The sequence below is a fragment of the Mytilus edulis genome, chromosome 4 (genome assembly GCF_963676685.1).
Source record: "Mytilus edulis chromosome 4, xbMytEdul2.2, whole genome shotgun sequence".
Lineage (NCBI taxonomy): Eukaryota > Metazoa > Mollusca > Bivalvia > Mytilida > Mytilidae > Mytilus > Mytilus edulis.
The window spans coordinates 55501355-55518307 of record NC_092347.1 but is presented as its reverse complement, the minus strand read 5'-3'; the positions used below and the strand labels follow the sequence as shown (position 1 = coordinate 55518307).

Sequence of the window (16953 nt, the reverse complement as noted above, 5' to 3'; positions counted from 1 at the left end):
AAATTTTATTATCGTGCAACATATTATTAGTTTTTGTCGTGCTTGAAGCTCATTATTCAGCATTCTCTTGAAAAATGACAAAAATCAATATATATAGCTGTTTTATTCATAATCATGAAATTACATAAAAACAGAAATTATCAATACATCCAAAACAACATTTTTTATTCTTTGAAAAAAGCGATTGAGATAATTTGAGTGCTTAAGATAGCAAGGAGTTATTAGATTTATGTATATGTATATAATACTTAAACATACTGACTATGACTTCTAAACATAAATGATATCCCCCAAGATCTGCCATAACAGCTAAATTTGTTGCCCTTTTATATACTCCCATCAAAGGTGATTCCCTTTAGGAATTATAGAGTATAAACAACAACCATCAAAGGTGATTCCCTTCAGGAATTATAGTTTATAAATAATACCAATAAAGGTGATTTCCTTTTGGAAATATAGTTTATAAACAACCACCATCAAAGGGGATTCCCTTTAGTGATTATATAGTTCATAAACAACCACCATCAAATGTGATTCCCTTTAGGAATTATAGTTCATAAACAACCACCACCAAAGTTGATTCCCTTTAAGAATTATAGTTCATAAACAACCACCACCAAAGGTGATTCCCTTGAGGAATTATAGTTCATAAACAACCACCATCAAAGGTGATTTCCTTGAGGAATTATAGTTCATAAACAACCACCATCAAAGGTGATTCCCTTGAGTAATAATAGTTCATAAACAACCACCACCAAAGGTGATTCCCTTGAGGAATTATAGTTCATAAACAATCACCACCAAAGGTGATTCCCTTGAGGAGTTATAGTTCATAAACATTTATGAATTATAGTTTATCAACAACCACCATCAAAGGTGATTCCATCTATGAATTATAGTTTATTAACATCACCATCAAAGGTGATTCCCTTGAGAAATTATATTTCATAAACCACCACCATCAAAGGTGATTCCCTTTATGAATTATAGTTTATCAACAACCACCATCAGAGGTGATTCCCTTTATGAAATATAGTTTATTAACAATACCATCAAAGGTGATTCCTTTGAGGAATTATATTTCATAAACAACCACCATCAAAGGGGATTCCCTTTATGAATTATAGTTTATAAACAACCACCATCAAATGTGAATTCCTTAAGGAATTATAGTTTATCAACAACCACCATCAAAGTTGAATTATCAAAACCACCATCAAAAGTTATTCCCTTTGGGGACTATTGTTTATCACAACAATCAAAATCAAATGTGATTCCTTTCAGGAATTATAGTTTATTAGAACCACCATTATATGTGATTCCCTTTAATTTAATCAATTTCAATGGCAAATATTGGTAATATTAAACATTTAGTCAAAATGATGCACTGATCAGTATCCAAGAAAAATCCAGACTTAAAAGTACACCGTTTTTTACAAAACTACAAAAAGCAGACTGCTCTTTGAAATTTTAAAGAAATAAAAATGTAAACAAACATTATGTTTTTTGAACTTTCAAATGTATAAAAAGTAAATTCACAAAAATACTGAAATCCGAGGAAATTTCAAAAAGGAAAATCCCTATTCAAATGACAAAATCAAAAGCTCAAACACATCAAACGAATGGATAACAGCTGTCATATTCCTGACTTGGTACAGGCATTTTCTTACGTAGAAAATGGGGGATTGAATCTGATTTTATAGCTAGCTAAACCTCTCACTTGTATGACAGTCGCATCAAATTCCATTACATTGTCAGCGATGCGTGAACAAAACAAACATAAACTACTTTTCTCATAGAAATATTGATCGGTTTTACTGAATAAAATAGTTCTAAAACGTTATTTTGGTTTAATCAGAACCTTTAACATTTCTGAAAGATCGGGTACCACATTTTGGTGAGGAACATTGCCTGTTCCAAGTCAGAAGCCTGAAATTCAGAGGTTGTCATTTGTTGTTGAATATATATCATATTTATTTTTCGTTCATCAAGTTATTTTTTTACACATTAGTGCACACGCTGGAATGTCTCACCTGCTTTACTGCCAATTGAGTTAATATTGAAAGTCTTAAAGATAATTCTTGCCAGATAGACACATCCACCTTAAAACCATTCCATTCACCAAATATAGTTGACCTATTGCTTTTAAGTACTTGAAAAACAAATCAAAAACACAACAAGAGTGCATACGCTGAAATGTCTCGCCTTCTATACTAATCATTGATATTATGTTGATAGTCCTAAATATAAAGCTAAGCTTTAATACAACTGTCACATAAACTTAACATTAACCAAAAGACCAATGAACCTTGAAAATGAGGTCAAGGTCAGATGAACCATGCCAGGCAGACTTGTACAGCTAACAATGCTTCTATACAACATATATACTTGACGTATTACTTATAGTTTAAGAAAAATAGACCAAAACACAAAAACTTAATACTGTGCAAAGAACCGTGAAATGAGGTCCCGGTCAAATAAAACCTGCGCGACTGACATAAAGATCATGAAATATTTCCATACACCAAATATAGATGACCTATGGCATATAGTATTAGATAAAAAGACCAAAACTCAAAAACTTAACTTTGACCACTGAACCATGAAAATGAGGTCAAGGTCAGATGACATCTTCCCGCTAGATAGGTACACCTTACAAACATTCCATACAACAAATATAGTAGACCTATTGCATATAGTATGAGAAAAACAGACCAAAACACAAAAATTTAACTATAACCACTGAACCATGAAAATGAGGTTAAGGTCAGATGACACCTGCCAGTTGGACATGTACACCTTACAGTCCTTCCATACACCGAATATACTAGCCCTAGTACTTGTAGTATCTGAGATATGGACTTGACCACCAAAACTTAACCTTGTTCACTGATCCATGAAATGAGGTCGAGGTCAAGTGAAAACTGTCTGACAGACATGAGGACCTTTCAAGGTACGCACATATCAAATATAGTTATCCTATTACTTATAATAAGAGAAAATTCAACATTACAAAAAATCTGAACTTTTTTTCAAGTGGTCACTGAACCATGAAAATGAGGTCAAGGACATTGGACATGTGACTGACGGAAACTTCGTAACATGAGGCATCTATATACAAAGTATGAAGCATCTAGGTCTTCCACCTTCTAAAATATAAAGCTCTTAAGAAGTTAGCTAACACCGCCACTGCCGCCGCCGGATCACTATCCCTATGTCGAGCTTTCTGCAACAAAAGTTGCAGGCTCGACAAAACTTAGCATTGATTAATGAACTTGAATGAGGTCAAGGTCTGATGAAACCTGCCAAACTGACATGTACCCATTACAGTATTCTATTTACAGTTGAGAGAAACGGGCCTAATCACGGTAAGTTTAACCTTGGTCTCTGATCCATGAAATGAGGTTGAGGTCAGGTGAACCCTGTTTGACGGACTGTAAACGTTGCATGGAAACCCATAAACCAAATACGATTATCCTATTACTCATAATAAGTGAGAAATTCTCATGGCAATTTTTTTTTCAAGCAGCCGCTGAACCATGAAAATGAGGTCAAGAACATTTGACATATGATAGACGGAAACTTCGTAACACCAGAGACAGACATATAATACAAAATGGTATTATATGTCCCTGGTTACATAAGGTATCTGCATACAAGATATACAAAACATGAAGCATCAAGGTCTTCTACATTCTGAAATATAAAGTTTTAAACATACAGTTTACGCCGACGCCGCCGCAGGATATTAATACCTATGTCTCGCATAATGGAATAAAAAGGGGTTCCCACCAATTGGATGAAGATGAACTTATAATAAACAGTCTGAATAGACATATTTCTATGTTCTCCTATAACAGGATATCATTTTTGTTTTATCGCTCTTGTTAAAATATGTTTTGTTTTTACATAAAATGAATTTTTTTCACGATGCTTTAATATAATAACAGTAAGTCATTTATTGTGTATAGTTCGGGTTTACTCCTCGATTTACTGCTAATCAAACGTCAACAGTAGTATTTTATGACTCATTTTAACAATATAAATAGTTTGAGTTTTATAGTAATAAAAGTTTCTGTAATAAAAACTTTATTTAATTCAAAAGATTCCAGTACCAATTTAGGATGCTGACACCAACCATCCAGCAAATGATGATCGCGAGAGGTCGGTACTGTAAATAGTTCCAGCTGTTGTGTATGATGCACTAGTTCTAATAAAACAGGAATCTCCTTTGCTTAATGAAACAACTATTGTAGATGAAACAGTTGGATTTGTATCGACTGAACCAGAGGCTGCAAATAAATCTATTGCTCCTAGGATTTCATTGTTTCGAGTAAACTGAAGTGGAATTTGTGATGATGGTGACCCAGAAAGGGTAATCGTTAGAACATAAAGTCCTGTGACCGGAACAGTGAATATCCCGGTGTACTTGTTGTAGGCACTTGCAATATTTGTAACTACGTGGTCGAAGGCCATAGTCTGGTGTTGCCCTGGATTTTGCTCACCAGATGACATATACGCATAAAAGGCAACGGGTTCAGATGGTGCTCTTTTTTGGACTGAAATGATAAAAATGAACCATATCATAAGAGAAAGTGTTAAACTTCGAAAATGTTGATAGCACGTTGAATAGATGGCATCATGTGCCCGAAACAAAATTGGTATTATCTTCATTCCAAGAGGGAAAATATGTTGAAATCTTTATATCTTTATCTCGAATTCTGTTAATTGTTCGATCTTCAATTTTAAAACTTTCAGAATAACAGTATTTGGTTTCAAGTCTAGTTCAGTGCCAAACATTTTCCAAATGTTCACATTGTGAAATAACTAAGCATCCAGTCTTACGTTAGAGTCTTTACAAAGGTTGTTTGCTCAGTGTTTGTTGGTAATTTTATTTATTTCTTTTGTTTTGGAAGGAGAGGTCTGGTCTAACTATTTATAGCATCTGAAATTTGCCCTCTAAGATGGCTCATTTCATGTTAATTTTTGGGAGTTGCTGTCTCATCGACGTCTTTTTTCTCTCATATCAATGTCTGATGGGAGTGTCTGGTTAGAACCAATTAAATTAAACCATCAACTATAGATAAATGATATTCTTTTGTAACCGTGTTAGATGACTGGTTCATATCATTTACGATATATCTTTCAGTTGTATTTACAAACATGACTTTGGATTTTCCTATTGTGAATCTGCCCTTTATTTATAAAAAGAGTCAGAAGATACCATGGGGGCATTAAAAATCCGATGGATATAGATAAACGGACAACGCCATGGCAAAAATCGAAAGACGAAAAAGAAAACTTAATAAAAACATTACGACTGAGGAACACGAACTCTAAATATGTTTTTCATCTTCGATGATTTGAAAGAGCAAGTAAATCAAGCTGTACTGTGACACAAGCCGTGGTGCATTCTCATTGTGAGAACTCTTTTGTGATAAGTCTCATCTGGGGATGCAGTGGCGGATCCAGAAACTTTCATAAGGTGGGCTGCTCCCGGCATGCTTTAGTGATTCCCTATATACTCAGTCAAATTTTCCGCACCAATAGGGGCCGGGCATGCAGGGTCCCCTGGATCCGCCTATTCGTTGACATATTCCAGGAAATAGGACGGTATTGTGGTGAACGACAATTTGAACATATCCATGGTAATAGGTGACACAGATATCAAAAAGTAAAATCACAAAAATACCGAACCCAGAGGAAAGTCCATAATCACATGGCAAAATCAAATGACAAAACACATCAAAAACAAATGGACAAGAACTGTCATATTCCTGACTTGGTACAGGCAATTTCAGTTCGGCCAAGCTTCATTTAAACTGTTAATATTATACTAAGTAGTGGGCGTCTGGGCTGTAATGCTTCAAGAAATTTGATTTTTTTTTACAACACACAACGATAAGATCAATGTTAAACTTTCGACCTATTTCCATAAATATTATCTGCATATTTAAAATTACCCAGTTGAGGTTACATCTTAAAATAAATAAAATTGAGAATTGAAATGGAAATTGGGAATGTGTCAAAGAGACAACAACGTACCCGACCATAGAGCAGACAACAGCCGAAGGTCACCAATGGATATTTTACTCATTCAAGCAGTTTCCTTAGAAAGGGTGGTCATCTTGAACCATTCCAAAGTCAAAGGATCAACTTCACATATGGGTCCTCATTATAGAAAAGTTTCATCAACATTTGTCCATTCAAAGCCGACAACTAGCACGGACAGAAAAAGTGGAAGAAAATAATTATTAGAAAAAAAAGTGACGTACGTAGAATAACAATGTGCCATAATATTTCATGAATATTTGATGTTTCGTCTCTTTAATACTTAAACGCAAAACATGAATTTTAAAGATTAGAAGCAATGTGAAAGTTTTGAGTATATACTGCTCGATGCAGTCTTAAAATTTATTACCTGTAACAGACAAACTTTGGTTTTCTAAGTCCCTTTCTTTCAAGGCATGTTTATGCTCCAAATTCTGAATCCTTTGTAAGAGATTTCGTTCATTTTCTTTAAGTTGTCGTAACTCCTGGTTCTGAGAGGTAATTATGTTTTCGAGTTCACTCAACTTTTCCAAGACCTTTCCTATTGAAACTGTTTCATCTTTTGCATAGGCCTGGTAACAAAATAAAACAAACAACTCTAAAATAAATAACAACATTACTGTAACAGAATTCTAGAATAACATGATCTAGAATACACAATTGGCGACCTGGCACAATAGATAAGATGAAAATCGTTAGAATTGGGTTAAGTACTTACTATGTTAGTGTGAAACTCTCATGTCAAGTTGATATTCTGTATGTGCTCGTCCCCAGTCGGGAACACGTTATTTCAGTAGTTGTCGTTGGTTTATGTCTGTTACATACGTTTTTTCTAACATTGTTTTGTAGTGCCTGTGCAGATTGCCTTTTACCTCTACGTCGTTTGACATCACTAGCAGTTACGCCTGGATTATGCTGACAGCAGAATCCAGGCGTAACTACAATGATATTTTTGTTCTATCACATCCATGTATTTTTGCGCACGTTGCGACATGTTCAATCAATACTTTTAATCTAAGATTTACTCTTTTTTATCGGTTTATATTATCATGACTAAGTGCTTGTGCATAATAAAAATAAATCAACATGCACACATCTTATACGTTCAGATATTTCACATCCAATCTATTATGGCAATATTCTATACAAAGCACAAAAATGTTGTCAGTCACCTCAAAATCAAACCAAACCTTTAAACAGACTTATACGGAAAGTATATAGTTACGATATTGTAGTATTGATTCACTCATAGGGTCTTTGCATCGGAAATACACACATCTAGTCTAAAACAAGTTGTTTGCATAATACAATACCGTGGTTATGTTCTTGAACAACTCATATATTTTATGGTTATATGATACTACTCCTTTACGGATCCCTTACGGGAGGGATTGTTATGGAACGCCATGACTGCCTTATGTTGATGATCAGCATTATATGCAGTGGTCACACCATTATATGCAGTGGTCACACCATTATATGCAGTGGTCACACCATTATATGCAGTTGTCACACCATTATATGCAGAGCTTACAACATTATATACAGTGGTCACACCATTATATGCAGTGGTCACACCATTATATGCAGTTGTCACACCATTATATGCAGTTGTCACACCATTATATGCAGTGCCCACAACATTATATGCAGTGATCACAACATTATATGCAGTGGTCCCAACATTATATGCATTGCTCTTAACATTATATGCAGTGATCACAACTTTATATGTAGCAGTCACAACATTATACGTTTTTTGTTGATGAAGGTGATGATCAGTGATGGTGGTGGTTCATATTAAGTAAAAATAGTTTGTGAAGAGTCACAAAGCAGGATAAAGGTTAAGCGTAAACAAAAATATCTTACTTTACCGGCATACCTCAGTGGTGGATCCAGAAATTTTCATAAGTGGGGCCCACTGGCTGCCTATGAGGGGGCCCGATTTCGTCACTCTTCAGTGATTCCCTATATATGCAACTTTTTTTCTCAAAAGGGGGGCCCGGCCCCCTCCCCCTCCCCTAAATCCGCATCTGCACCTAATCTAACAGTCTTGTTTATAACCGTATTCAAAATATTTCTGGTGCTTATTTATTGAAATGTAACAAAAATCTAAGAAGTGGTGGATTCTAGAGAAGTTCATTGCATCAAGGATTTGTATACTGATTGCATACTGGAAAATTGTCCCTTTCTGCATAAAATGGATCCAAAAATTTTTGGCTTTGCTCCGCTGGGCAGACTGCCTCTCCTTACAGGGCAGGCAACTTTCGGCCCTATAATGGTGTGGCAACTGCATATAATGCTGGGACCACTGCATATAATTCTGATAAACATGCGTTCCATTATATTTATCAAGAAACTATAAACTTTCATTTAGTTAGATGCATGTACACTTTTGTTATTAGTAACCTGTCTAGGTTCTGTATATTGTATTTGATTTGGAATTTGTCCTCATGTATCACATAATTTGTGTCTTAGTGAAAATAAAGAATTGAATTGAATCAAGAGACGTATATATATGTAAAACACTCTGGACAATAACTTTAGTTTACAATAGACAATAGACAATAGACAATATTTTATTCGCACAAACACATTTACATTAAATGGTTATGGCATTCAAAATTAAGACAATAAACTGACAATAGTTAAATTGATTATAATTATATTAGAGTGACAGTGGTATTCACAGCGAAGAAGAAAAAGGCTATAAATATCAACAGTTAACACATTGTTAATGTTCATGAACAATTAAAAAAAGAACACAAACAAAAATTAGGTTGCATATTAAAAAAAGTTATACAGATGTTCTTAATAAAAGACAATCATTAATATACTTTTTTATTAAGATTTTTATTAATATTTTGTATATAGGTATCCCTTAATGATTTATAGCATGAACAGATTTAGAAGAAATGGTATTCATCCTCAATTTCTTGTCTGTTACAGGATAAGCAAATGCGTTTACCTCTTTCAATGTTGGTATAACGCCCTCTTCCAATTGCTAGGGAATGCGCACCTAGTTTAAATTTACTGAAAACTGATCGGTCGGTTTTGAATTTACATATATCAATATATGGGGGCCTTTTTCTAATTCTTTTAGTATGACAAAAGAAATTTAATTTTTCACATTTATTGATAGAACAATTCATAATTTGATAAGCCTGGTCATAGATTCTTTGTTGGATACTATTTATGTGATATTTTAAATTAAAAGTATTAAAAGTGAGATGACCAAAACCTAATTTATTTAACCAGTCTTTTACAATGTTAACCCATTCACTTGTTTTCTCTACATTATATTTTATGGACTAAAGTGTTAGGCGAGTTTACAATGTGGTTTAGAAATTTTATAGCTGAAAGGTGAATTTTAAAGTACAAAGGGATTCTGTTTGTCTCAGTTAAACAGGCTACATTTGTTGTTTTGCACTGTACTCCTAAAATTAATGGATCTCTTTGAAATTTAATCAAAAGGTTAATTAAGGTTGGGGTTGATTTTGGGGAATAGGTCCCAACCGTTTAGGAATTATGGGCCCAAAACAAGCATTTTCTACTTTCAGGATCATAACTTATAAAATTGAGAATGGAAATGGGGAATTTGCCAAAGAGACAACAACCCGACCATAGCAAAAACACAACAGCAGAAGGTCACCAACAGGTTTTCAATGTAGTGAGAAATTCCTGCACCCGATCGAGGCGTCCTTCAGCTGGCCCCTAAACAAATATATACTAGTTCAGTGATAATAAACGCCATACTAATTTCCAAATTGTACACAAGAAACTAAAATTAAAATAATACAAGACTAACAAAGGCCAGAGGCTCCTGACTTGGGACAGGCGCAAAAATCGGGGGGGGGGGGGGGGGGGGTGAGATCTCAACCCTCCCCTATACCTCTAGCCAATGTAGAAAGTAAACGCATAACAATACGCACATTAAAATTCAGTTCAAGAGAAGCACGAGTCTGATGTCAGAAGATGTAACCAAAGAAAATAAACAAAATGACAATAATACATAAATAACAACAGACAACTAGCAGTTAACTGACATGCCAGCTCCAGACTTCAATTAAACTGACTGAAAGATTATGATTTCATCATATGAACATCAGGCACAATCCTTCCCGTTAGGGGTTTAGTATCATACCATCATAACATATATATGAGAACATAACCCGTGTCATGCCAACAACTGGTTTTTGAATAAATGTGTTTAGTTCCGATGCAAAGACCCTATAAGTGAATCAATATTAACGCCAAAATATGCAATCTTTAATGACTTGACAACAGTATCGTAACTATATCCCTTCTTAATAAGTCTAATGATTCAAAGGATTTGTTAGTTTTTGAGGTGAATACTGACACCTTTGTGCTTTATAAAGAATATTTCCATAAAAAATTCGATGTGAAATACCTGAACGTATAAGAAGTCTGCATGTTGAGCTATATTTACGAATGATGTCCTTATACCGATGATAAAATTTAGTAAATGTTTTGACAAGTTTGTGATATCGAAAACCCTGGTGTAATAATTTTTCAGTAATACATACATTTCTCTCGTTAAAATCTAAAACATTGTTACATACACGAGCGAATAGTACAAGTTGAGATATATAAACACCGTAAGATGGTGACAAGGGAACGTCACCATCTAAAAATTGATTGTCTATAAGTATTATAAGTATGGTGCCAGCAGTTTAGGAATTAAGGGCCAAAAAGGGGTCAAAAACAAGCATTTTTGTAGTTTCTGGACAATAACTTGTATGTAAGAGTATGGATCTATCTTACATTGTACCACAAGGTTCCATATCACAAAAGGAAGGCTGGGATTGAGTTTGGGGTTATTGCCCCATTCATATAGGAATTAGGAGCCAAAAAGGGCTAAAAATGAGCATATATCTAGTTTCCAGATAATAACTTGTGTTTAAGTGTATGGATCTCTATGAAATTGTACTACAAGGTTCCATACTACAAAGGAAAGGCAGGGATCAAGTTTTTGGTAATTGCGCCAAAGGGGGATTCAAAAAGTTTTTGGGGGTTCCAATTTTTTTAAGGGGTTCAATTTTTTGTCAATAAAGTTTCAAGAAGAAATCTTTAATTAGACGGTATTGCGCAATAGATTTGTAAGATCTTGATTTTTTGTGTGTGTCAGAAACCTATATGTTATGTTTACCAAAAATTTGATAACAATCCAAATTCAGATAGTATCAGACTTGAATATTGTGTCCAAATTTGGACCAACTGTTCAGAGTTCAACCTCTGCAGTCGTATCAGGCTGCGCTCAGCGAAGCATTTTATTATAGTTTGTTCTTATGTTGTACTGTAACACCATTGCCCAAGGTTAGGGAGGGATTTGATCCCCCTAACATGTTTATTTACCCTGCCACATTCTGTATCGTTGTATGCGCCTGTCCCAAGTCAGCAGCCTGTAATTCAGTGGTTGTCGTTTGTTGATGTGTTACATATTTGTTTTCCCTTCATTTTTTTTTGTAAATAGATTAGGCCATTTACTTTGTATTCTCGTCTGAATTGTATTACATCTGTCATTCTGGGGCCTGTTATAGCTGTCTATGTGATATGGGTTTTGCTCGTTATTGACGGCCGTACGGTGACCTATAGCCCAACTGGGCAAGTCAAAGTGAACAGCAGTTCTTAAGCAGTTTATTAGCATTCAGAGTTTGTACTTGATAGCTGTTCATTAGCATTCACAGTTTACAAAATTCAAGGCAATGATTAATTTGCATATAGGCATTCAAATAGCATTCCATAGCTGTTTCTTGGCAGTTTATTTAGCCATCACAGTTATTTAGCAGTTATTGTTGACGAAAAATTTAAATGAGATATCCAGAATCTGATGTCATCTTTGAATATTCATGAGAACTGCTATGCTCACAAACATTGCTAAACTTTTCATTAGTACATAGGGATGGATGGACATGTGCATCTGCCATCACTATATACTGCTCTTTATAGCAGGGGTATTAACATAGGTTTTGTCAAATTAATTTTATTTATGAGTCTATTCACACAAATAAAATATAAACAAGTCTAAATTGAAAACAAATTTCAAACATGATTGCGTTGGATAAAAACCGCAATTTTTATACGACTTTATGTGTGCATGCAAAACAAATTTCTTGGCAGAGGGATCTCAATACAGCACAAACAGCATTTTCCAAAAGACCAAAAAAGTGAAAAAGTATATTTTAACAAAATGCATTTGACTAGCAGGTTGAACAAGGCATGTTCTTAAACCCCCACTGACATTTGCAATTGCCAAATAAACAGCTCGATCACTAGACGTAATAAAATGGACCTTAATTAACAGAAAACAATAAACAAAAGATGGTATACATATACGCACATCTGGCGTATAAAATTATAAGCCTGCAGGTACCTTTGATACCTATATATATATATATATATAACCTTAACTTCTTACCCTCAAATATATATAAAGACTGACTATGTGGTATGGGCTTTGCTCATTGTTGAAGGCCGTACAGTGGCCTATAGTTGTTAATTTTTGGGTCTCTTGTGGAGAGTTGTCCCATTGGCAATCATACCACATCTTCTTTTTTATATTAACACAAGAGTGCACACACAGAAATGTCTCGCCTTCTTTACTAATCATTGATATTATGTTGATACTCCTAAATCTAAAGCTTTATTACGACTGTCACATAGACTTAACATGAACCATGAAAATGAGGTCAAGGTCAGGCAGACATGTACAGCTAACAATGCTTCCATACAACAAATATAGTTGACCTATAATTGCTTATAGTTTAAGAAAATAGACCAAAACACAAAAACTTAACACTGAGCAATGAACCTTGAAAACCAGGTCAAGGTCAAATAAAACCTGCACAACTGACATATAGATCATAAAATATTTCCATACACCAAATATAGTTGACCTATGACATATAGTATTAGATAAAAAGACCAAAACTCAAAAACTTAACTTTGACCACTGAACCATGAAAATGAGGTCAAGGTCAGATGACACCTGCCCGCTAGACATCTACACCTTACAATCATTCCATACAATAAATTTAGTAGACCTATTGCATAAAGTATGAGAAAAACAGACCAAAACACAAAAACTTAACTATAACCACTGAACCATGAAAATGAGGTCAAGGTCAGATGACACCTGCCAGTTGGACATGTACACCTTACAGTCCTTCCATACACTGAATATACTAGACCTATTGCTTATAGCATCTGAGATATGGACTTGACCACCACAACTTAACCTTGTTCACTGATCCATGAAATGAGGTTGAGGTCAAGTGAAAACTGTCTGACAGGCATGAGGACCTTGCAAAGTACGCACATACTAAATATAGTTATCCTATTACTTACAGTAAGAGAGAATTTAACATTGCAAAGAATCTGAACTTTTTTTTCAAGTGGTCACTGAACCATGAAAATGAGGTCAAGGACAATGGACATGTGACGGACGGAAACTTCGTAACATGAGGCATCTATATACAAAATATGAAGCATCCAGGTCTTCCACCTTCTAAAATATATAGCTTTTAAGAAGTGATCTAACACCGCCGCCGCCGGATCACTATCCCTATGTCGAGCTTTCTGCAACAAAAGTTGCAGGCTCGACAAAAACAAATGTTTGAATTGTTTTACATTTGTCATTTCAAGGCCTTTAATAGCTGACTATAGGTTTTACTCATTATTGAAGGCTGTACCGTGACCCTATGATTGCTAATTTCAGTGTCATTTGGTCTCTTGTGGAGAGTTGAGTCTAAATGGCAATCATACCACCTCTTATTTTTATCAACAACTCAGACAGCTTGAAGGACATAGGATCTTAATATTAGTCTTCTTTCCACTAAATACATTTAACCTTTAACGCCTCAAAGAAAAACACAACACAAACTTATGTTTGTTGACTAGCTCGAGTACTGCATATTGTGAGCTGCCGATTTAATAAGACAAATTATCAATATAAACATACATTATACAATATGAATTCAAATTATAACTTGTACCGGTACTAGAAAAATAATCTGATGTGAACCTTTTGCAAACTATATTTGTCAATGCGAGCGAAACTCTAGTGTTGGACCTCACTTAGGGAAATGAGAAAAAGAAAACATAATTTTGTTTGTAAATGTGTAAGTAAAAAAGAAATCTTATCATTAGGACAAGGATTTGTATAGTAAGATGCTACTATACAAATCCTTGATTAGGACTACAGCTATAAAATATTTGGTACAAAAGTCAAAATATGATTACTTTTGTATAGACATTGCACCTACATAAAAATTAATTTAATATCCAAATGCAAAATTATGCAAATCTTTCTTTAAAAAAATACAATATTTAAAGTTCAGGCTAGAACTAAATACATTAAGATGTCACTTAACAATCCCAATTTTTTGGTGCTAAAATTCCTACGCCTACATGTACATGTATTACACATACGCAAGAAGATAATCAATTCTTGTTATACTTTTATGCCTAGGGAATTATTACATACAATATACATGAATACAACTCAAAAGCATAAACATATACACATAAAGAAATTCATTATAATGATAATCAATTTTGGCCAACTAAATTAGACTCAACTCAAATATGCAGTTTGCAGTGCAGACAGACTGGAAACCAGCATTTAATCAAAGGAGAAGGCTCACGAAGGCTTAAATTGGCCCTGAATTTGTTTGTTAAATCGGGCCAAAATATTACAAATTTCACATAGAAATACTTGTGATAATACTATCCAGACAAAAATATTTTGTCTAGCACTTTTCTTTACAATTTATGGAGCTATGACCCCTTAAATAAACATAATTTTGGTACTTTTTTCTATAATTTTTAATTGTTTTTGGCATAATTAACCTTGGCTGCCATCTACGATCCAAAAAGTTTTTATATTGATGAAATCTATATCAAAATTGGAATCTTTTGGTTACAACACATTTTGGATCATAGGTGGCGGCCAAAGTGTTTTTAAAGTTTTTAGGTCTGAAAAATGCACAAACTCATCATATTTTGACAAAATCTCCAAAATGGGCTTACTTTGGTCTTATGAAAAAAAACTGATATATTTAGCATTTAGACTTTTGAAATAGACCCATTTACGAATCAAATTGAGACCTTTGTGGTGTTTTATGATAAAGTTGATATTTTAGGCCATTTTGTGCCATAAGTGAACCTTGTTCTTTGTAATGCAATACAATACAATAATCTCATATACATATGCAAACATCATATAACACAGTAATAGTATATATATACTAGTTAGTAGTTTACACACAGCTTGGTGAACAAACAAAATATACTTCCAGCAACAATAGTAATAAATTTATTAACGTTCAAGAATATTCCAAATGTTAAATATCATATTTTGAATACCCGTCATAAACAGACACTCGCCGCCCAGGAAAAACCAAATAGTTTGGAAACCTGCGTCACGGAGCAATGCAAGAACCGTCTCTGGGTAATGATGCCGTACTCCATCATGATTATAATTATACAAAAAGAAAAATTTTTATACATAAAAGGAAGTTTTAACTGTACGATGTCTACGGCTAGAATGACCACCTAGACAGTTTTTTCACAAACCAGTGAAAAACAAATAAGCATAACAAAACATTAGGTCACCTGACAGATCAAATCATACATCATTGACACATACAAAATATGATAGAAACTTTAAGACAGTATTTTTTCGCTATACTGCGAAACGCTGAAAAGTATATAATTACTTGTAAACTTTATTTAAAACGAGATTAAATGAATATTACTATTGGAAAAATGTTGGAAACCTGCTTTGAAACTAATTGCTTGGAAGAACTGTTAGGAGGTATACTTTGGACAATATAAAAAAAATAGAGGCTCTAAAGAGCCTGTCGCTCACCTTGGTATATGTGAATATTAAACAAAGGACGCAGATAGATTCATGACAAAATTGTGTTTTGGTGATGGTGATGTGTTTGTACATCTTACTTTACTGAACATTCTTGCTGCTTACAATAATCCTTTTAGGAAAGGTTAGCTAAAAAGGAGAAAATCAAAACAAAATACACGATCATGTTGAAATATATAATTTAGAGTATATAAGAAACTTGACACCCTGGGTAGCGCTATATAGAAAGTGAAGGTTTTCAAAATATTTTCAACCATAATTCTTTGAAACACAAGCAAAATTTAATTATAATACATCATGCTACAAAATACCTAAATAACTAATCTGCTTCTGCTATATTAAAAAATATCAAAATGCAACTACATTTTTTGCCACTGTAGTATATCATCTTACAATTAATTTAGGAAGAAAAGGATTTAATTACACCAAGGATAAGGTCACTTAGGTATTATTAGGAAAATATTAGTTGTACAAAATACATTGCAGGATTATTGATTCATTCTTATTTGCTGCATTGCAGCACTCAGTCTGGTTGTTGGAAAAAAGCTAGAAAATGACAGTTTCAGGCTGGGCAAGCACATTTTGTGTGGCACATGTCACATAAGCAAATAAATAATTTTGATACATTACAAACAAAGCTATACATTTAAAAGGGTTTCAATGCATCAACAAAACCTACTTCTACACATTGTGTTTGTTATAACAAATGAATTATATAGTTTGTGGAACCCTAATCTCTTTATTTCCTTGGCCTCATATAGTGGTTGAAATTAAGTTTCACAAAAAAAACCAACTATTTTCAACATAATTAGGATGCTACTGGCTAAGTTTTAATAGTATTTCACTTTCTGGCACATAAGCATCAACTAAAAACACTTTTCATCTTAAGGGATCAAAACTTTAATTTGGCATTAAAATTAGAAAGATCATATCATGGGGAGCATGTGTACTAAATTTCAAATTGAATGGACTTCGAATGAATGAATGAATTTTATTTCTCA

At 33.9% G+C, this 16953-nt stretch overlaps 1 protein-coding gene across 2 annotated transcripts in view; it reads right to left on the bottom strand.

The window, feature by feature from the left end:
• Window positions 1-4072: 4072 nt before the first annotated feature.
• LOC139519975 (complement C1q-like protein 3) overlaps window positions 4073-16953 on the bottom strand; it is a 33808-nt gene continuing 20927 nt past the window's right edge. Inside the window, exons 14-15 of one of the 2 annotated variants that reach the window (XR_011663776.1) lie at window positions 6422-6623; window positions 4073-4559 (exon numbers count right to left, since the gene is read on the bottom strand). Coding sequence is in view for 1 of the 2 variants with exons in the window: in XM_071312303.1 (XP_071168404.1) it covers window positions 4120-4559; window positions 6422-6668 (687 nt within the window). In the remaining variant the exon portion in view is untranslated. Of the gene's footprint in view, window positions 4560-6421; window positions 6723-16953 lie in introns of those variants that run through there. The other variant, XM_071312303.1, reaches the window with a different exon arrangement.